We start from the raw sequence: 23196 nt of genomic DNA, 5'->3' as shown, positions 1-23196 counted from the left end.
AGAGTATCAGATAAATTTCGCTGTCGTGCGATAATTACAGTCCACACTGGATCTCTGTCAGCAGCCGCAATTTAATTATAACGACCCGGCAAAAGCGAACAGCCGTAGAATACAGAGGCAGCGGACAGTGTTGAGATAGGGTAAGAGGTGACCTTGCAGCATTAATGTGAAAGTTAACTGTAGAGAGACTGAGCAGTGACGGTAGCCTATCAGCAGTGATAATGAGACGGCGTTTCTTGAGCACTCGGCAGAACATTACTATTTGTGCTAACTAATATGTGCACATATTATTGGAAGAATACGTTTATTAAATTTTCTGCGTTAAGTAGTCTCAGACAGTTATCAGCTGTTCAAAAAGATTTCGGGCTTGCAACCGGTCGTCGTAAACTTCATTGCACGATATTTCGGCTGGACAACTGCCAGCCATCTTCAGGTGAGCCGAACGAGGACTGACGAAGACATTTTTTTCTTTTTTTTTCTTTGTTGTACTTCGATTCCCTATTGGAGCTGCTCTTCAGCCGAAAGACATAGAACATACAATAGAAGACATTTACAAATAACATAAAGGAGAAAACATGGTGTACATAGATTTAAAAAATGGGGAACATTGTGGAAGAAAAAGAAATGTTCAAATGTGTGTGAAACCTTTTGGGAATTAACTGCTAATCTAAATTATCCTAGGGACAAACACACACACCCATGCCTGAGGGAGGACTCGAACCTCCGCCGGGAGCAGCCGCACAGTTGTGGAAGACAATAGTTAAAAAGGGGCGACTGTAAAATGGAGATAAAAACCGTAAAAAAGTAGCGCACACAAAAAACCACAAACTGGGTCAATTAAAAGAACACAAGCTGCAGTATGACCGGAGCATAAAAGTATCGACGGATGGCGTAGCACATAGCAATCACTAACAGTAACACTAAGTACAAGGCTAGCACACAATTAAAATCACACCTCTCAACGCGCAGGAGAACAGCACCAAACACAACACTGACGTGGTGCACTGATGACGAATCAAAACGGAGGATCTACCAGGCTCAAGGAGACGACGGAGAAGGGAAGAAGGGAGGGAGGGAGGGGAAGAGAGGGGGGAGGCGGGAGGGGGACGCGCCGAAGAGGGCCAGGAAGGGAGGGACGTGGGAGGGAGAGAGGCGAGGATGGGGTGCAGGGTCTCAGAGGGGGAGGAGGAAAATCCGCTCTGGGAGAAGGAGGGGAGAGGAGAAAGGGGGCCATGGATAGGAGGGGCAACAATGCCAGGTAATAGTTGATAGGAAGGGTATATGTCACAGCGAAGTTTATCATCTGGGAGGGGGAGGCGTTGGAAATTGCCCTGATGAAGGAGATGGAGTGTGTGGAGGTAGAGAGAGGGAGACATACAGTGATAGAGGCACGGCAACGGGCGGGGAGTGGAGAGGAAGGAGAAAACCCGGGGGTGGGAGGGGGAAGAAGCTTGTGGACAGTGTGAAGCGTGTGGAGATGTTGGAGGAAAAGGAAGATGTGGAGGACGGCGATGAGTTCATATAAGAGCCCTGTGGTGGGAGGAAGGCGGATACGGACGGCAAGGCAGAGCACATGACATTCAAGGATTTGGAGGGCCTTGTAAAAGTGGGTGGGTGCGGAGATCCAGGCAACACTGGCAGAACAGAGGATAGGATGGATGAGGCATTTGTAGGTGCAGAGGATGGTGGAAGGATGCAATCCCCAAGTCCAGCCAGACAGGATTTTCAGGAGGCGGAGGTGGGAATGTGCTTTCTGCTGAATGGTCTGGAGGTGAAAGGTCCAGGTGAGGAGACGGTCGAGGGTGAGGCCAAGGTATCTCAGGGTGGAGGTGAGCTGGATGGGACGACCGTAAAGGGTGAGGTAGAAATCATGGAGACAGAAGGAGCAGGTGGTGCAGCCTATGATGATTGCCTGGGTTTTGGAGGGGTTGAGATGGAGGAACCACATGTTACACCAAGTGGTGAACTGGTAAAGGTGGGTTTGAAGGCTGTGTTGGGACCATTGGAGGGTAGGATAGAGAGCCAGGAAGGTGGTGTCATCACCATACTGGAGAAGGTGGACAGTGGGGGGGTCTTGGGCATATCAGCCATATACAAAAGGAGAGGGGAGAGGACAGAGCCCTGGGGGACGCCAGCAGTGGGATAATAGGTATGGGAGTTGGTGTTGTGGAGGGTGACATAGAAAGGACGGTGCGAGAGGAAGTAAGCGACCAGAAGGACAAAATAGATAGGCAGGGCATAGGTTTGGAGTTTAAAGAGGAGACCAGGATGCCATACATGCCCATAGGCATTTTGGAGGTCGAGGGAAACAAAAATGACGGAGCGACGGGAGTTAAGCTGGAGGGAGAGAGGGTGAACGCGGTTAAGGAGTTGGTCTTCAGCGGAGAAGGAAGGTCGGAGGCCACACTGGTTAAGGGGGAGAAGGTGGTGCTGATTAAGGTGCTGATGGATACGGTGGGGGAGGATTCAGTCGAAGGCCTTACTGAAGACTGAGGTGAGGCAGATGAGGAAGACGTTTTCCTCTCCGTCTTATATAGTGCGCTGATAGTACTGCCGTCCATGCGTTGCAGTCGTGGAGACTGAAGGGCCACACGCCCAGAAACAGCGTCCTCGCTGGTGGAACTGCAATACTCAGCTGCCGTCGTTATCGTCGCTGGCCGCAGCTATCGAAGTCTTCTGGCATCTTCGTCTCGAGCAAATTTCGGAGATGACGGGATTCCATGCGATATTCAATTGGTAACCACTGTCACGGTTCATTAGATTTCCCACAATGCGTATTTCAACGGATTCTTTGATAATGGAGTTCCAAAAAGTTTTTTCTGTGGCCAAAATCGAAGTTTTGCCGTACTCCATTGAATGTCCGTTAGAAATACAATGTTCCGCAGCTGCAGACTTACTTGGTTGCAGTAGGCAAGTGCAACGTCGATATTCTGTACAACGCTCTTCCACTGTACGCATTGTCTGTCCTATATAGGCAGCTGTCTATAAGCCTCATGTTGTTGGATGAGTTACAAGCCAACTATGTTCATTCTTTGCAATCTGTCAATAAACAAAACCCGCTGATAATGACACATGAGATGCCAAAACATAATTGGGTAACAAGGGAAATCAGTGTTTTGTATAAAAGTCGGAAACTATAGCCTATAATTTTAACTTCAAGCCCGAGCGGTTGTAGGTGCTACAGCCTGGAACCGCGCGACCGCTACGGTCACACGTTCGAATCCTGCCTCGGGCATGCATGTGTGTGATGTCCTTAGGTTAGTTAGGTTTATGTAGTTCTAAGTTCTAGGGGACTGATGACCTTAGAAGTTAAGTCCCATAGTGCTCAGAGCCAACTGAACCATTTGGTTATAACTTCAAACACGGAACAAATACAAGAGCTACGAAACCAAAACATGAATATTAGCTTACCAGGCTAACTTACAGTCTTGCAACGATTGCACCACTTTGCTTCAAGCAGGCGTCATAAGGGCAGTTATATCATTTTAATTAGAGACGTGAAGAATTTGCAGAAGTGTTTTTAGCACCGCATCCTCAACTGCACTGTTCATAAGAAGGCAAGCTACAGACTATTTATATGGTATTCCTCCAAAAGGAGAACCAGAGTAAATTCAACACATACTGTGATAAAATGTGTCTTTCGTCAATAAATTGACATTTATATGCAAAGCATGTGATGTTTAATTATATGTAAAATTGAATGACTACTTCCTGCATTCAAATCTGCAGTTCCAATATTGTAGCGAATTTAAGAAGAATGAATATTACACATTTTTGATTCATCGCTTTGTTGCAGTACTGGGGCAAAAGTAATTTGCTCCTGAAGTCAGTTCTTTAAAGTTTCAAGATTATATTAACTTTACTGAAATGACAAATATTAACTTTAAATGTTTTTTTGAAAATTAAGATAGGAAGTCAATGAATATCTTGCCAGACTCATTCTGCTTCGTAGAAGCAAGTTTTAACTTCATTCAAACATATCTTAAATAACTGTTCCTAGTTGAATGAACAGGCCTAAATTCCTAATTTCGCTGGTTAACAAGTGCGACCGTAAGTAGCTAATAGTAGAGTTTATTTTCAGGAGGAATTTCTCAGTGATTTCAGTCAAGGTTCCTGTTACAGTGATGAGTGCAGTCACTACGTTTCGTGGAAAACATAAATTATCAAAACGATAATTCAAGGTAAGCCGTGAAGAGCGGTAAATACCTTGTTGCTAAATCTGACGAGCCAATAGTTGTATACTAAACGCTTAAGAAGAGTTCGATAGCCAGATTAAAACACATTCAGGTAAATTAGCTAGTTCAAAATGAATCAACTGTAAATATTGTTGTTGGGATTTGCTTTCAAACTGTAGATGTCGTTGCTGGGTTCGCGAGTCCTAATTTGGACGTTACAGAGGACAGACAAACCCATACCGAGGTCACTCTGATTCACCGACGTGATCAGACTTCCGTAAAAACACACGTCAAGAGAACGCAATACTTGGGAACAGGGAAGAGGGTGACTGGATCGTTATAAACCTTTGTGAAGTATCAGTTGTGTACCTGTGTAGTGTGGGTTAGCAACGCATTGAGTTGTATTTGTAGTCTTATGATGAGCATGAAAGGCAGAACGGAGAAGAAGAGACAGAGTTCTGTCATCTCACAGCTCCTTCCTCTCGAACAGTAACAAGAGTACTGACATAAATTACATACACTTCTGACAGATTGACGGAAAACGAAGACTGTCTCATGGCCGCACTGAGTATGGCATTGTTGGGTTTTTCGATCTATTTTAAACCAGAAGCAAGTATTGAGGCGACCAACATATGCCTCTCTCTCTCCTTTTCCTAACTGCAAAATACTCTAGAACGATAGCTTCATGCAGCGTTAGCATTTGGATCCTCTGCACGTTTTAAACGACTACAAGTGCCATATCTGCATATTAACACCATTACTTGTAAATTCCCGCTGGACAATGTTTACATGACGATACTATATACGAATAAGACTGAAGCAATCGACGCAATGAATTACCTTTCTCACACTGCACTGCTTTATTATCGCTCTCGGTCTGAAAAGAGTAAACAAACATGGTTAGTCGACTTGTGGAACATCAATTTACCTACACTAGATGAACAGTGCACTAAAGGCACTCTTACAACAATGGGAAATTGATAGGCTGAGAAGTACCAATAATATGCTATCGTCAACACATTCTCATTCCTGACAAACAAACAGATACAGTAAATGGTTGAGACTATCACCTCTGAACGTCTGTATATTTCGCTCTGAAAAGTATGGATCTCTATCGAGCTTACGGCTTGGTTTGAGAAACCCTACAACTATAATAGGTTTTTCCTTCCTTTGTGGAGAACAATGCATTTACCGTACCTACGATGGGTCCAGAGGTTTTCAGATATTGAACAACCAGTTTAGAAAGACCGTCATGTACAAATTTAATCGATAGACATACCGATTAAATTTAAACATCAGAGATAAATCGATTTAATTTCTACGTCGAAGGCCATGCTCTACTGGACCTGAAACGAACTGGTACTCTCCGGACCCTCTTAAGCTATAATAATTACATTGACCTTCACATAAATTTGAATAATATTATCACTAGAAAACGTCTTACAGTAGTGATAGTTACAAATATATTTTATTGTGATTTTTTTCGTGCACGCTCCTAAACCGTCGAGCTGTTGTAGCCAACATTAGTTGTTTCAGTCTGTTATTATCAAAAACTAAGGAAGCTACGAACCCCGCAAAAATATGACTGACTCTATAACACACATTGTGGTATATGACCAAATGTATTTCATGCGCTATTTATCATTAGCCCCCTCTCAAGGTTCATTTGCTAGTGGTTCACGAAATTAGTGACCGTACGCACCCTGAGTATGAACTTGAAAACATCTGTCACGCATTCGCCCGTACATCGCTCGGCAAACCGTTGCTCTCCTGCAACAGTTTCAGTGGAACGTAACCACCCACCCACCCTGAAGTCCTGACTTGGAGCATAGTGACTATCTTCTGTTCCCTTTGTTAACAGAACATTTGGTCGGAAAGCGATTCAGCTCCGACGATGAGGTGAAGGTAGAGGTTAATAACTTTCTGAACAGCATGGGCGCTAGCTGGTATGACACGGGCATACAAAAACTGAAACAGCGTCTACAAAAATGGATCGACAGAAACGGTGATTATGTCGAAAAATAGCTAAATGTTCAAGCTGTTAACTGATGTAAACCATTGTAGAAATAAACAGGTCTATGTACATATAAAAAATAGGAGACCTTAATTTTGGGATTACCCTCGTAGTTAGTGGGAGATCTAGGGCGTTTTCCTCACGAGCCACTTCTCTCTCTGTTCGAATTAATTTCAGATTTGATAGTATTCCATTCCATAGCCGATAAAAGAGCTACCATGGCTCCTATGACAGATAGTCTATAAAAACAATCGATTTGATTCACCTTCACTGCTTATCTTTACCGAGGTTATTCACATTTATATTATGTGATAATCACATTAACTATTTTTTTACGGCAGTGAAAACACCATCACCGTTGGCGTCTAGCCGATTTTTGTGATACGCATGGTGTAAACGGTCAATGTTTACAACGTACAACTGTGGAGGCGAACTATTTGATACAGGGTACTTGTGGCCTGTCAAGCCGAGGAAACACCCTCAATTTCGCCTACGAAAGTCACCTAAGCTACTGCGAGATTTTGATTAGTCTCTCGCTATCTTACGGCTCCGAGTTAGTCGGCTATTTCGATAGCAACGTTAATTTAAACTTTCCCATGAGTACAATGAAAGAAAAACGGCCATTTTTAAACGCTATGTAAAAGCTAATTACAATTATAATTCGATCTAAACTTAAGAAAATAGTTTTGCAGTAATAAGGCCAAAGAAACAAAGCAAGGTAAGTTTTGATATTATGCTGTTAAAAGTCAGAATAGCTTGACGTAAAATTTACATAAACGTCAAATTTATAGTTTGTAAGTGCAAGAACAAGTAATATTCAAGGACAATTTTAGCAACAATGTAGCTCAGCACTCATATGTTATGGCTTAGGTGGTCAATTTTTCTGTTTTCCGGCTTGATGGACCACACGTGTTCTTTATCAATTTATTTCTCTCGATTTTACGAACACCAGTTTCTTACGTTGTAAGCACTTATCGTTTAAACTCTGTATTTTCCAGTCGATAGTTGGGACTTCGTTCATATTCACTTCAGTTTTCTGTTCCTAATACTCAGTGTACATTATTATATTCACTTCAAGAATGGAAGTTCTCCAGGGGTAGCTTGTCTAGTCTTCCTTTCGCCACAGCAGACAATTTAACACTTATGTATTTAGGGTGTTTGTACCTAAAACAGAGCCATATTCAAGCCGCAAGTTATCCGAATAGCCGCTTCCTCTGCGTAGTCAAAAGACGTTTGATGCGCCCATCGTAGAGTCTACATTTCACACGAAAAGTCATAATTAGCCTTCAAAGCTGCCTGTCTACGCGTTTGGGAAGACTTTCGCGGACAGCTGTGAAGCCCAAACGGTGGTGATACTGTCGTCGAAACATTAGGACGAAACAGGTCCCCCTATACTGACTCAAAAAATGTGCAGTGGTTGTTACGTGAAAATGCAATTTAAGGATTGTGTCAGATGCATATCAAATGAAAGGATTTATGAACTTAACAATCATTTCTAATCTTTACGACTTTAGTTTTCGGAAAGCTCAAATTGAAATCTCATCAAATTATTTGTATCACTGTTATTCATACGGCTGGTTGACAAGTCTGAATTTATTTTATCCAGTGATGTTTGTAATAGGAAGTAACATACAAAAATTGTATCATTTTCTGTTGCCCCTATATAGTGAGAGCAACTAGAGTTACTGAAAGAAACGAAACGAAACTCACCGTGTTAGGTCTGGCACAGTTGATACCTACGAGGCTGTATGTGACACCGTTTATGGAGCAGTCGCATCTGATGCCCGCATCAGCCAGGGATGCCACTACGAACAGCGTCCATAGTACGTAGCAGATCGCCTGCAGACAAAATATGCTTACAGGTATATACTTTACAGCTAATACGAAAGTGGAGTGTTATAGCAGCTTAGACCGCAGATAAATACCGTCCACATTCTGGACAACTGTTGCTGAGGAAACGTTTTTTGACACAACTCTGAAATATGCATTGTTCAGGAAATAAGTTACCTGTATATTCTGGTCAGCCAGAACATTATGACCACCTACCAAATAGCCGGCATGTCTACCTTCTGGATGTATACAGCGGCGACGCGTCATGGCATGGAAGCAATGAGGTTTGGTAGGTCGCTGCACCACATCTGCACATACAAGTCATCTAGGTCCCGTTAATTGCGGGGAGTGGGGCGACGAGCTCTGGCGCCACGTTCAATCACATCCCAGATGTGGGCGTTAAGGTTCAGATCTGGCGAGTTGGGGGAAACATGATCGTCACGAAGGGGTGTACGTAGTCCTCAGTCACTGTACGATGCGCCTTGGCCATCATAACGCCTTGCACGAGCTACAATGGACTCATGGATGCCAACGTAAAAGATCCTCAGAGCGTAATGGAGCCACCGCCAGCTTGTCTCCGTCCCACAGTACAGATGTCAAACAGATTTTCCCCTTGAAGACGACGGATTCGCGCCCTCACATCAGTATGATGAAGAAAGTATGAGGATTCGTTAGACTATGTAAAGCTATGTCACGTCCAGTGCCGATGGTCACGTGCCCATTTCAGTCGTAGTTGCCGATGTCGTGGTATTAACATTGGCAAATGCAAGCGTCGTCGACTGCGAAGTCCCGTCATAGGAGTGTTCGGTGCACTATTCAGACACACTTGTACTCTGCCCAGCATTAAATACTGATGTTAGTTCCGTCTGTCCTGTTTTGCCAGTCTACCCAGCCTACTACGTCCGAGGTCTCATGTGCTAAATACACTCAGTACGGCACTCCTCGAACACCCGACAAGTGTGTGCTGTCTCCGAAATGCTGGAGCTGAGCCTCCGGGCCACCGAAGTCTGCCGTCGGTCAAACTCAGATAGATAGCGCGTCTTCCCCATTCTGCACACGGACAGCACGCTCATTGATACTATATGCATCGTGCGTGTTTCTGACCAGCAGTCATTCCTCGCCAAGAGACGCTGCTGTCGACACCCTGTCACCTGGACGGGTTTATACCGATAGTAGGTCGGTGGTCATAATGTTGTGGCTGAACAGCGTATCTATGCAGTGCAAAAAGTTTTTATAGAAAAAATAAATAAAATGACTTGCAAGTTCGGTTTTCAAGTCGTTAAGTTTGCAAACAAAACTCCTTCTGCCCTTGCGTTAATGCTCAACGCTACACACTCATCTAGGCACATGTTACATAAGCAATTTGTTCTTTAGGAAAATGGTTCAAAATGGCTCTGAGCACTATGGGACTTAACATCTCAGGTCATCAGTCCCCTAGAACTTAGAACTACTTAAACCTAACTAACCTAAGGACATCACACACAGCCATGCCCGAGGTTGGATTCGAACCTGCGACCGTAGCGGTCACGCGGTTCCAGACTGAAGCGCCTAGAACCGCTCGGCCACCTGCCGCCAGCTTAGGAAAATGAATCACGCGTTCGTGAATTCAATTACTTCGACTACCGGCCTAGTGAAAGCAACGTCACAAAATAGTTTCTAATCGGCAACGATGACCTTGAACTGCTACCCCCCTAACCCAATGGAGCATTGGGCAGGCGGATCACGTAGGTCTGAAAGATGTACATCGACGGGAAGTGGAGAAAATGGTGGTCTTCTTGCTGTCTTCCATTTTGTCCTCCGCTTATGCCACTCCCAGGTGATATTTACGTCCCATTTTTTGCGGGATCGTGAAATGTTGACAAAGGATAGCGGAACATGTTGTGCGAAAACACGACCCAAGACGTCTTTGACTCTGTAAAAACGTGAACGATGAAGACGTGAACCGGGAAAGAATTTCCAACATTGCTCTAATTAGACAGAAGACATAACGGAAAGGCAGACTGATGCTCACACTGACCTTACACCACCAGGTCCACCAACACTAGCCTTTTATATTTTTGAGTCGGACATGTCCGATTAAATCACCCATTTTTGTAAATGCGTGGTGGCTCTTAGACGTTTGTTTTGGTGTGGCTGCATTAATACTGTCCGAACTCCTACGGGAATCAATAACTTGCGTGTAGGGGCTTAATGGATGCGGGACGCCGCATTGCAGCGTGCGATGATTTGGAAATTTATGTCGGTTATGGACTGTGACCGAATGGCCGAAGCGGTTGAGGTAACTCTCACGAGAAGTGGTGAGTCCGGGTTCCAATTCAGGGCCGGCACAAATTTTTAAGTTTCGCCACTGCGATACCACAATGCCCTGCGCGGCTGGAAGTAATGCATTCCATTTCTTTCGGCATCCTCTGTTTCAGCCTAAACACACAATGCAAGACGCATGCAATTGGTCCGTAGATTCTCCCCCGGGAAGGCGGATGCGGTACATAATTATAACACTTCGTATATGAAGGTGAAGAACAGGGTATTCGCTGGGACATTGTTTCCAGATGATACTGTTACTGTGAAGAATACGTCTTAAGATTCCGTCAGTAAAATTAACGAAGAAAGCCCACATTACCAAACGAAGCATCAACCTGAAAGGCAACACTTTATGAACACGGGGTATGTAATCTTGTTTCGTCCACTTTGAACTCTTAATTGAACTTCCGCTGCTGTTTATAGTGCAGAATAATATTTCCGTCATGTGTCACTCAAAACTGTATTCCAATATCTACATCGCGTCTCGAGGATTTCCAGCGTAATCTTCATGGTAATTTAGTCGTATTTTTTATCATAAGCCGTTGTCTGCGTTAGTTTTGGCTTTGAGGGGCTTTTAGTAAATATACTACACACAGTCACTAGACATACGTGATACTGAACTACATGCTGTAACACTGACAGTCCCGAGATCGTACACAACGCAAATCTCCACTTCCACAATTCGGATCACCTCTCTCATCTCTCTCTGCCATGTGTTACACGATAAGCAAGCCAAATATGTTTATATCACACATTAAAATTCGGTGCATACATGCAGGAGTCGTTCGCTGTTTGTTTCTTTTGGAACATAAGCGATAAGTAATTTTTGTTTCTCTACATTGTTTCTCGTTCCTCATCATACTGTGTTCTCGAAGGGGTCATTTACAATTTGTACTTTACGCCTCAAAGTGTCCACGTTTAACACATTAACCCCCGCTTCATTTTTAACCGACACTTTATGCACAGGTTTTAGAATACACACCACAAAAGATCATTACGGTACTATCATACAACATTACTTCACTGGAAAAATGTTTTTGGATAGATACCATGATGGATTTAACAATTCCGTTCTCAATGAAGTGAAGCAGTTGGACGTGACATTAACTCACAGTAACAGTGTCCAAAGGAAATATTATCTGAATACTCATTTACCATTCCCCAGAATAATAGTTACAAAGTCTTCGGCACAAATACATATCTACACGGTTCCCATTCTTTATTGATTGGGTAGTCATCAAATGAGTTTCTGACCACACGTTTGCTTAAAATTAGTAACTGTAGTCAACAAAGCGTGGCTTTGTAGTCTCACTGTAACCTACATATTATAATGCAGTAAGTTGTGTCTCAAATTCTTAAGTATACTTGAATATTACGAAAATTATCGTGTGGCTTTCAAATGGACTTTGGTACCGGTCGCCAATAATTGTAAGTGGATATCGTTGGAAAATATCCTCCTCCATATCAAATGGTTTTACCTTATCAAACAAGATCCACACGTTTTGAATCGTTAAAACTTCGGCTTTCTACAATATCACCGTTTCTAATCTATGACAGACTTAAAGGATCAGTCAAGCAAAAGTATTATCAAACGGTTTAGTCTTCCTCACCACGGTGATAAATATTGTGGAACGTAAAAGTACTTGGAATCTATTTCTCACTTCCTCGCTTTAAATCGACATTTCGTTAATGCCGATCACGTTAACAAAAAAAAATTGTGGACTGACTTCTAACCTCTTTAGTCTCCCCGTAGACGACAGGATGGAAGTTCCAGTCACCAAGTGGTGTGGAGGTAACCACAAAATCCTTATGTAACAGTGGAAGTTGTGGCTTCCTGTCCCTGCGTGTACACCAAAAAACTGGCAACAGGAGATTATGAAATGCAAGGGAAACGAGCACACTTAGTCTTCGCTAGGCTCGTGAATCGAATTTTTACGATTGGTAGTCTCGTTGCTTCCATGGCGCTGGAAATTGGCGGCTATAAGGTTAACTATATGCCACGCTATAGGCTGCCGCGATAAGTTAACATGCTATACCTGCGGTGGTAAATCATGTCGATCAAATTATTCAAGATAAGGTCATATAAAGCAATAAACAATGCTGGATGAAAGAAACCTAGTAAGAGAATAACCATTGGTCCCCATAACACACCATTGCGCTGATATCCTTTATTACGCCTGTTTTAGTTTCAAGCTAGAAGTAAGAATAAACAAGAAACTTACAAGCCCAACAACAATTTTCATAACTGCCACCAGATCAAGCACATACTTTTGCGCTTTGTACAACTAGTGTCTTTCCTGTCATCCTGAAAACACAAAGCTAGATGATGCTATGAGAAATAGACTTTTCTTTCGAGGAAAAGTTAAAATCAATCATCAAGCCTTCACTCCTCCAAATTAGTTAAGTAGAATTCCATGAAATTTTTTGAACGAGTGCCCCTTTGACATTTTTCACTGTATTATTTCAACTAGCTAGCACTCCTTCTTGGTATCGTAGCCGAGTTTCACATGAGTATAGGTTAGAAAACAGGACACTAAAAGCCACATACGCGTTAGACTACTTTTGGCAGCAAGATAACTGACAGTGGCAGACGTAAAATCCATAAAATTATGACTTGCAATAGTAATAAAAGCGCGTCTGAATAAGAGAAATACAATAACATCTATACTGCTATTTAAACACAAGTCATTGGCTACCATTTTTACCAAAAATCTCGAAATTTTGTTGAACAGAGTATTTCAGATTCTTGCATATATATAGCTTGGTCTCAACATCATAACCATAGACTCACTCCTCATCACTGTCATGATTCTCTTAAGGAATTTCTCGTTCTCATTTGCGCGATCCAAAAGCTCTTGCGAGGCGGTGGTCTTTCTAGTCTTGACTCTTGAACCGTGGAACAAACTTGGCGGTAACGCGATGCATTTTTCTGCAATCTCTCGGAGAGTCAGTCTTCGATTGGCACACACAGTTTCGTTGACGTTCCCGACATGAGCGTCGTCGTTAGAGGTCGAAGGGCGTCTTGAACGAGGGTCATCTTTAAATTCCGTCAGACCATTTTTAAGCGAACCATTCGTAATACCGCGTACGGCTTAAGCACTATCACAGTAGGCTTTCTGAATCAGTTGATGTGTCTCTGTAAAACTACCTGATGTTTTTCTTTCTTTCTCGCAGCCGTTTTTACGAGAACACAGGGAGGTTGTCTTCATGTCTTATAGGATTTGAGTAATACGCAATTTGAATCGCCCGAAACTACCAATTTGCAGCTTAAAAGTACGCAAAATCTCGTCACAGATCCAGCGGCAAGAGAGGTCTCTTCATTCATTTTAAGCTACTTTGATTCCCAATCAAGGATCCGTTGGCAATAACAATGAAGAAGGCTCCAGATCAGAGAGAGAGGGAATGAATGATGGACAGGAAAGAGAGGTGGGAGGGGGGGGGGTGCAAAGAAGAGATGGATCGAGGTTGGAGGAATAAGTGGAGGGAAATGGGAGGAGGGGGAGGTGGACATAGAGAGGGGAGACGAGGTAATAGTCAGAGAGTGGAGAAGAGAAAGGACATGGACAAGGGGAAGGGGGAAGAGGAGCTGGACAGAAGGGAAGGGAGATTAGGACATACACTACTGGCCATTAAAATTGCTACACCACGAAGATGACGTCCTACAGACTTGAGATTTAACCGACAGGAAGAAGATTCTGTGATATGCAAATGATTAGCTTTTCAGAGCATTCACACAAGGTTGGCGCCGGTGGCGACACCTACAACGTGCTGACATGAGGAAAGTTTACAACCGATTTCTCATACACAAACAGCAGTTGACCGGCGTTCCCTGGTGAAATGTTGTTGTGATGCCTCGTGTAAGGAGGAGAAATGCGTACTGTCACGTTTCCGACTTTGATAAAGGTCTGATTGTAGCCTATCGCGACTGCGGTTTATCGTATCGCGACATTGCTGCTCGCGTTGGTCGAGATCCAATGACTGTTAGCAGAATATGGAATCAGTGGGTTCAGGAGGATAATACGGAACGCCGTGCTGGATCCCAACGGCCTCGTATCAATAGCAGTCGAGATGACAGGCATCTTATCCGCATGGCTTTAACGGATCGTGCATCCACGTCTCGATCCCTCGAGTAAACAGATGGGGACGTTAGCAAGACATCAACCATCTGCTCGAACAGTTCAACGACGTTTGCAGCAGCATGGACTATCAGCTAGAAGGCCATGGCTGCGGATACCCTTGACGCTGCATCACAGACAGGAGCGCCTGCGATGGTGTACTCAACGACGAACCTGGGTGCACGAATGGCAAAACGTAATTTTTTCGGATGAATCCAGATTCTGTTTACAGTATCATGATGGTCGCATCCGTGTTTGGCGACATCGCGGTGACCGCACATTGGAAGCGTGTATTCGTCATCGCCATACTGGCGTATCACCCGGCGTGATGGTATGGGGTGCCATTGGTTTCACGTCTCGGTCACCTCTTTTTCACATTGACGGCACTTTGAACAGTGGACGTTCCGTTTCAGATGTGCTACGACCCGTGGCTCTACCCTTCATTCGATCCCTGCGAAGCCCTACATTTCAGCACTACCGCATATTTCAGGTCGGGCCTTTCTGGATAAAGAAAATGTTCGACCGCTGCCCTGTCCAGCACATTCTCCAGATCTCTCACCAACTGAAAACGTCTGGTCAATGGTGGCCGAGCAACTGGCTCGACACAATACGCCAGTCATTACTCTTGATGAACTGTGGTATCGTGTTGAAGTTGCATGTCCAGCTGTACCTGTACACGCCATCCAAGCTCTGTTTGACTCAATGCCCAGGCGTATCAAGGCCGTTATTACGGCCAGAGGTGGTTGTTCTGGGTACTGATATTTCTATCTATGCACCCAAATAGCGTGAAAATGTAATCACATTTCCGTTCTACTGTAATATATATGTCCAATGAATATCCGTTTATCATCTGCATTTCTTCTCGGAGTAGCAATTTTAATGCTAGTAGTGTATATCTACTTGCCATACATATTTAGCAATTACGAAGCATTGTTTGGTTCGTTAGTGGTATATCAAATAAGAGTCAGTAAGTCTTTTCTGAACATACGTGTGTGGAGTGTATGGACGTAGCAGTGAAATGTGAACGATAACAGAGACATGAATAGAACTGCACCTGAAATGTGGCGGTACAGAGGACATCATAAGCTAGGGAATCCAAGACTTAGCTATACCAGCGTGTTAAATGCACGTTGGCTGCCGTGATTACTCTGAGTATAGAGAGGTGTGCAGAACTTCATCAAATCAACCTACGGATATACGTCAGCAACATGGACGTCGTTAACTGCAGTCAAGCTATTAGTCGCCCACAGTATTACTGCTCGTGAAAGTGAGGACGCTTCGTTGGGCTTATCTTGAGTTCGCGCATAACCGGGTTTTTGGATGGAAGGGAAGACGACAAAGCTACAATAAGAAGATGAAAACGACTCTAACCACGGTGTTTACAGTTACCAAGTAAATGGTCAGTCACACTAGGCGTGGACGCCAAATTACTCATCTGCAGTATGTGTTTCACTGGAATCCTCTCCAGTTTCATCCACCATGTCTGTTTCAATATCACTCTCGTCGTCATGTGCTGCATATTCATATACAGTCTCTAGACCAATCTTGAATATTATATTCCCTATTTCGTTTCCAATTAAACTACCTCTGCGTCAATATTCATTTTCAATCCCGTTTGTATCTTGTATTCAAGATTAGCTCTGTCTCGTTCAAATCTAAGTGGTATAGCGGGAGTCTCAGAACAGTACATCCTGTATGCTTTAAAATGTCATCTGCCTTGGAAGTAAGCTTTGCATTATTGTAAAATACAACCTCTAAAAGCTCGTTTCCTGCGAAACTTGGTTCAGAACCGATTTTTAACGAAGGAAGGGTACACAGCGATCAGTCGTAGTCCCATTGGTTTCTTATTGTTCTTGCATATCCAGATTTCAGCCACAAATAGATGTCTTCAGTGCTGAAATACAAGAAAATTACAACACCAGATTTGATTTACATAAAACAAAAAGTAAAACGCCACGTTATCCATAAGCAATGCCCCATTCTAGTCAACATACCATTTGCGTGAGTTACCATCCAACAAAGTTGCTACAGTACACGTCACCATATAAGTTTACTAACGTACGAGTAGAAAGAAACTGAGATGTTGTTTACAATAAGTACAGCAGTAGATTAGATTAGATTAGTTTTTCGTCCCATAGATCCGTGCTGAGGAGATCCTCGTGGATGTGGAACATGTCAATTTTTTTTTGAGGCTGAAATAACAATACTAGTATTATGAATACATACAATACATCATTTGTTTCTATTAAAAAATTCGTCAATGGAGTAGAAGGAGTTGGCCGTTAGTAAGTCTGTCAGGCTCCTTTTCAACTGATCTTTATTTGTAACTAAATTGTTTATGTTCGCTGGCAAATTATTGAAGATGAGTGTTCCTGAGTACTGGACCCCCTTTTGAACTAAAGTAAGTGCTTTTAAGTCCTTGTGCAGATCATTTTTGTTCCTGGTATTGTGTGTATGAACTGAGCTGTTTGTTGGAAAAAGAGATATATTATTTAGGACAAATTTCATTAAGGAGTAAATATGCTGAGAGGCAGTAGTTAGTATACCCAATTCTTTGAAGAGGTTTCTCAGGACGTCCGTGAATTTACTCCACAAATAATACGTATTACACGCTTTTGGGCTCTGAAAACTTTTGACTTGAAGAGTTACCCCAAAATATTATACTAAATGACATTATGGAATGAAAGTAGGCAAAGTATGCAACCTTTTTCATTTTTATGTCGCCTATGTCTGCTAACACTCGAATTGCAAATACAGATTTGTTAAGGAGTTTCTGCAGGTCTGTGGTGTGCTCCTCCCAACTGAATTTATTATCAAGTTGTAATCCCAGGAATTTAAGACTGTCAACCTCTTCTATCTGCTCTTCTTCGTATTTTATGCATATGCTGTGTGGAAACCTCTTACAGGTTCTGAATTGCATACAGTGAGTCTTTTCGAAGTTTAATGTCAGTGAGTTGGCTTTAAACCATTTATTACTATCCATGAAAATATAATTAGCAGATCTTTCTATAACTACACTCGACATACTATTTATTACAGTATTTGTGTCATCTGCAAACAAAACGAACTCTGCTTCTGGCAGTGTAACTGATGAGAGATCATTAAGGTACACAAGAAAAAGCAATGGCCCTAAGATGGATCCTTGTGGGACACCACATGTAATTTCTTCCCATTCTGATGATGACTGATGACTTAATTCACTAGTCCCGTGCACTGACACCCTTTGTTTCCTGTTAGCGAGGTATGACTTGAACCATTTTGCAGCACTGCCTGTGACACCATAGAATTCTAATTTATTTGAAAGGATGTTGTGGTTGACACAATCAAATGCCTTTGACAAATCACGGAAAATAGCTGCTGCTTGTAATTTGTTATTTAATGAATTAAGTACATTTTCACTGTAGGTGTAAATAGCCTTCTCGATATCACAACGCTTCAGAAATCCAAACTGTGTTCTTGATAATATGTTATTTGTGGTCAGATGGTTGAGCAGCTGCCTGTACATTACTTTTTCTAAAATTTTTGAGAATGCTGGCTAAAGTGAAATCGGTCTGTAGTTTGATGGTATCTCTTTATCCCCTTTCTTGAATAGAGGCTTAACATCTGCATATTTTAGCCAGTCAGGAAATGGCCCAGTTATAATTGACTGGTTACACAAGTAACTTAGATTTGTACTAAACTCGCAAGAACATGCCTTAACTAACTTTGTTGATATTTCATCGTAACCAGTCGAATGCTTTGTTTTAAAGATTTTATTATGGAAGTTATTTCTTTTGGTGAAGTGAGTGACATATTCATGTACCTGAAGCTATTTGTACAGGGTAGTTTCAGATATTCAAGGGTATTATTTACTGATCCTGACAGACCCATTCTATCAGTAACGGATATAAAGTACTTGTTATATAGATTTGCACACTATGCCCATCGGTTACTAATGTGTCTTCTACCCTTAGTGCTATTTGCTCCTGTTCCTTTCTGGTTCTACCAGTCTCCTCTTTTACTATATCCTATATTGTTTTTATTTTGTTCCCTGAGATTGCTATCTTCTTCTCGTAGTGCATTTGTTTAAATGTCTGAATTACTTTTTTTAATATTTTACAGAATTCTTTGTATTTAGCTAAATCATCAGCATTGGAGATATTCATGGTCGACAGATACATTTTCCTTTTTGTCTTACAGTAACTCTTTATTCCTTGTGTAATCCATGGTTTTATTAGAGACTTCTGTTTAATTTGAGTAACTTTTAGAGGAAAACAGTTTTCAAACATGGTATTGACATTGTTCATTAATGTGTTATATTTTTCATTCATGTCATGAGCACTATAAACATCTTTCCAGTCCCCTGCCACCCTTCATTACACATGTAATATATCGAAATGTGAAAGAACCTGTAGGTAACAATAAAAAGGAAGATACAAATATGAAATACATTTGCCTGTCGTACTACGACACATTTAGCACATAAACAGCATCGGTTTTCAAAAACAAAACTGAAAGGTTTCCTTTTCAGCTACAAACAACCTTATGCATATTTTGGCTGATAATGTTGATCAAAGAATTGTGCACTACAAATCAGGCGTGTACAGGATGAAATGTCCCGAATGTGATACCTGTTACTTGGGACAGACAGTTAGAAGACTTGAGTTCAAGTTTGGTGAGAATGTAGCTTTGGACAGGCGGGCTGAAAGTGAGGGATCCAGCTTCGGTGCTCGGGTGGTTGAGAGTCGACACACCGCTTCTTCTCTGAGGTCTGGTGTAATGTTGTTTCATAAAGCTCAGGGCAGATTCATGAACCTTCTGGAGGAGATGGAAATACACTTCCGACTGAGGTAATCTAACGTTCATCCCCACAATGAGCAAGCTTTGGTGTAAAGATGCTAGTTTGTTTAGATCTTCGATGGTCTTCTGCTTTGAGGCAGCAGACGCTACGCCCCACCAGGTAATTAACTTGCCGTTAAGATGAGAACACTAGACATGATACTGTGTGAGAACATAACTTATTATTATCAGTGGATCGCTTTATCTTCCATTTTGTTGCTAATATACTGCGTTTTACCGATTTTACCATAAAAAGTGAAACTATTCAATCATTAGCCTTAAGTGACAATTTGGTATACTGCCCTCTGCAAGCAGCGTATCGCGTTTGGAGCTCCATCATTCGTTGCGCAAGAAATTTACGTCAGTAGAGGACGTTTGTATATGTTTATTAAATGATGTTAACAGATCTTCATAAAAACGGTTTGTACAAACTTGTGGTCTAGGGGTAACCTCTTTGATCCGTAATCAAAACGTCTCTGGTCCAGGGTTCGAGTCCCGCTGCTGTTTATTGATTAATAATCAGCATTAGCGGCTGAAGACTTCCGGCATAAGAAGTCACCCTCATCTGCCATCGTTCTTGTCAAAAATGGCGGTGGATCGGATAGAGGTTCAGGGCACTCTCTTGTCCAAGGGGCGGGAAACTGCCCCTAAAGGTTGAAAACTCGGTAATTATCAACGGCATGAGGATGTAGAAGGCAATGGAAATCACTGCGCTAAAGATACGTAACGCGTATCCACAGGACAAGTGGCCTGTAATCGAAGAAGTGTCATGCTCTCTCCATTGGCAAAAGATTCCAGAATAATCCGCCATTCGGATCTCCGGGAGGGGACTCCCAAAGGGGAGGTTACCATGAGAAAAAGATTGAATAATCAACAAAAGGATAACGTTCTACGAATCGGGGCGTGCAATGTCAGAAGCTTGAACCTGGTAGGGAAACTAGAAAATCTGAAAAGGGAAATGCAAAGGATCAATTTAGATATAGTAGGGGTCAGTGAAGTGAAGTGGAAAGAAGACAAGTATTTCTGGTCAGATGAGTATATGGTAATATCAAGAGCAACAGAAATAGGATTCGTTATAAATAGGAGGGTAGGGCAGAGAGTGTGCTACTGTGAACGGTTCATTGATAGGGTTGTACTTATCGGAATCGACAGCAAACCAATACCGACAACGATAGTTCTGGTATACATGCCGCCGCCGCAAGCTGATGATGAAGAAATAGAGAAAGTGTCTGAGCATATTGAAAGGGGGATGAAAATCTAATAGTCTTGGGAGACTGTAATTCAGTTGTAGAGAGGAGAAAGACTAATTGAGTTTTGTAACAAGTTTCAGCTAATAATAGCGAATACCCTGTTTAAGAATCACTAGAGGAGGAGGTATTCTTGGCAAAGGCCGGGCGATACGCGAAGATTTCAGTTATATTACATCATGGTCAGACAGAGATTACGAAATCAGATACTGGATTGTAAGGTGTATCCAGGAGCAGATATAGACACAGGTCACACTATAGTAGTGATGAAGAGCAGGCTGAAGTTCAAGACATTAGTCAGGAAGAATCAATAGGCAAAGAAGTGGGATACGGAACTAAGGAATCACGAGATACGCAAGTTCTCTAAGGCTATAGATACAGCAATAAGGAACACCTCAGTAGGTAGTACAGTTGAAGACAAATTGACATATCTAAACAGGGCAATCACTGAAGTTGGGAAAAAAACATAGGTTCAAAGAAAGTAACTTCGAAGGAAACCATGGATAAGCGAAGATACACTTCAATTGATCGATGAAAGGAGGAAGTACAAAAATGTTCCGGGAAACTCAGGAATACAAAATTACCAGTCGCTGAGGAATGAAGTAAACGGCAAGTGCAGGGAAGCTAAGACAAAATGACTGCAGGAAAAATATGAAGACATCGAAGAAGAAATGATTATCGGAAGGACAGACTCAGCAAACAGGAAAGTCAAAACAACTTTCGGTGACATCAAAAGAAAGGGTGATAACATTAAGAGTGCAACGAGAATTCTATTCTGATCGGCTGGCCGGTGTGGCCGAGCGGCTCTAGGCGCTTCAGTCTGGAACAGCGCGACCGCTACGGTCGCAGGTTCGAGTCCTGCCTTGGGCATGGATGTGTGTGCTGTCCTTAGGTGAGTTAGGTTTAAGTAGTTCTAAGTTCTAGGGGACTGATGACCTTAGATGTTAAGTCCCATAGTGCTCAGAACCATTTGAATCATTTTCTGAACAATTCTGATCTTTTTTAGTCCTAGCAAAATAGTACTGCTTTGAATATCAGCTCTCTTTCAGGTGAATGCGACCAGTTTGGTGACATTTTCCCAGTTCTCCACTTTCAGGGATTTTCATGGTTATTGATATCTCCAGGCTGCACTACTGACGGTATTTTACGAGTACACGTTAAACCACTCGGTAGTATATGCACAGTTGCCCTGAAAGCGTTGTCAGTGCGATCCGTTTTCCTGTCACCACAGTACCTGTTTAGTCTGAAGTCACCACGTGTTGCCGTTAACGGTTACGTGTGGCCTAGTGAGTGTGTAGGATATGAACAGCTGTTGCAGTATACGGTTATACGTAATTGCTGAAGAATGTGCCGCTACTCACCGACATGATGGCAGCACGCGCACCCACGGCAGCTGTGTTCGGAGATTTCGAGGCCGGGCCTTGCCGCTCCTTAGCCGGCCGTGGCGACGGCACGTGCACTGAGATGCCGCAATCCTGCGCCCGCAGCGAGCCGCGAGGCCACGTGACTTCCCTCCCCACCTGACTCCAGCTCCTCAGACTGTGTCGTTCCAGAGCTGGCCGACAGCGTGCTGTCGAAGGAAGACAGGGAGGAAGGAAAATCGGGTTTAACGTCTCATCGATGTCGAGGTCATTGGAACGCAAGCTCTGGTTGTGTCAAGGATGGGGAAGGAAATCGGCCGTGTCCTTTCAAAGGAACCATCCCGACATTAGCCTGGAGCGATGTAAGGAAATCTCGGAAAAGTTAAATCTGATTGGCTGGACGCGGGTTTGAACCGTCATTCTCCCGAATGTGAGTCTAGTGTGGTATTCACTGCGCCACCTCGCTAGGTTGTACTTTTGAAGTATGGCACAACATTTCTTATTATGCGGTAAAGGAAATACATCTCTTATACAGCTATTACGAGCTACTATCCAGGGCATGTGTGGCTCGATCGTTCAGTCTTCCGAGGAAGGCACACGACTCCAATGGAAGTATTGTCTTCTGTCATTTGGTGGCCAACATTTCTCACAGAAGACAAGCACTGTGCCAGAATCGTGAACCGACTGAGAAACAAATGTTACGTGACCACAAAAGAAACAACTAATCGTACAGAACACAAATGAACTCTTAACATTAACTTTCTGCCATATAGACGAACCTGTGACTCCGACATAAGAGTATATTTCGTTGATTAAGAATTACCGAACATTAACTTGACAGACATTACATGCAATAAATCATCATCTACTATCTTTATTCCTCAGTATGTAAGAGGTAATAAAAAATGACGCCATGGTGAAGTGATGCGAGATTTTCAAATGTCGTACACCAGTTTTTCTCAGAATATTGATACGTATGGGAAGAGGAATTCCACCTTATGCAAGACACCTTTCTTCTGTATTATTTCACCCAGACATGTTTCAGCAGTTTTTGTGCTTAAAGCCGTAAATTCAAGTACATACCTAGGTATTACAATTACGAACAACTTAAATTGGAAGGAACACATAGAAAATGTTGTGGGGAAGGCTAACCAGGGACTGCGTTTTATTGGCAGGACACTTATAAAATGTAACAGACCTACTAAGGAGACTGCCTACACTACGATTGTCCGTCCTTTTCTTAAAATACTGCTGCGCCGTGTGGCATCCTTACCAGGTAGGATTGACGGAGTACATCGACAAAGTTCAAAGAAAGGCAGCAGGTTTCGTATTATC

General features: G+C 42.7%; 1 protein-coding gene across 1 annotated transcript in view; it reads right to left on the bottom strand.

Moving 5' to 3' along the window:
- Positions 1-21962, bottom strand: part of LOC124775059 — a 48258-nt gene extending 26296 nt beyond the window's left edge. The window contains exons 1-3 of the mRNA XM_047249853.1: positions 21862-21962; positions 7900-8028; positions 5016-5052 (exon numbers count right to left, since the gene is read on the bottom strand). Of these exons, the coding sequence (XP_047105809.1) occupies positions 5016-5052; positions 7900-8028; positions 21862-21867 (172 nt within the window). The 5' untranslated portion in view covers positions 21868-21962. The remainder of the gene's footprint in view (positions 1-5015; positions 5053-7899; positions 8029-21861) is intronic.
- Between the last annotated feature and the right edge of the window lie 1234 nt (positions 21963-23196).

The sequence above is a fragment of the Schistocerca piceifrons genome, chromosome 2 (assembly GCF_021461385.2).
Source record: "Schistocerca piceifrons isolate TAMUIC-IGC-003096 chromosome 2, iqSchPice1.1, whole genome shotgun sequence".
Lineage (NCBI taxonomy): Eukaryota > Metazoa > Arthropoda > Insecta > Orthoptera > Acrididae > Schistocerca > Schistocerca piceifrons.
The sequence above is the reverse complement of the archived record's forward strand: the minus strand, read 5'-3'. Positions and strand labels throughout refer to the sequence as shown.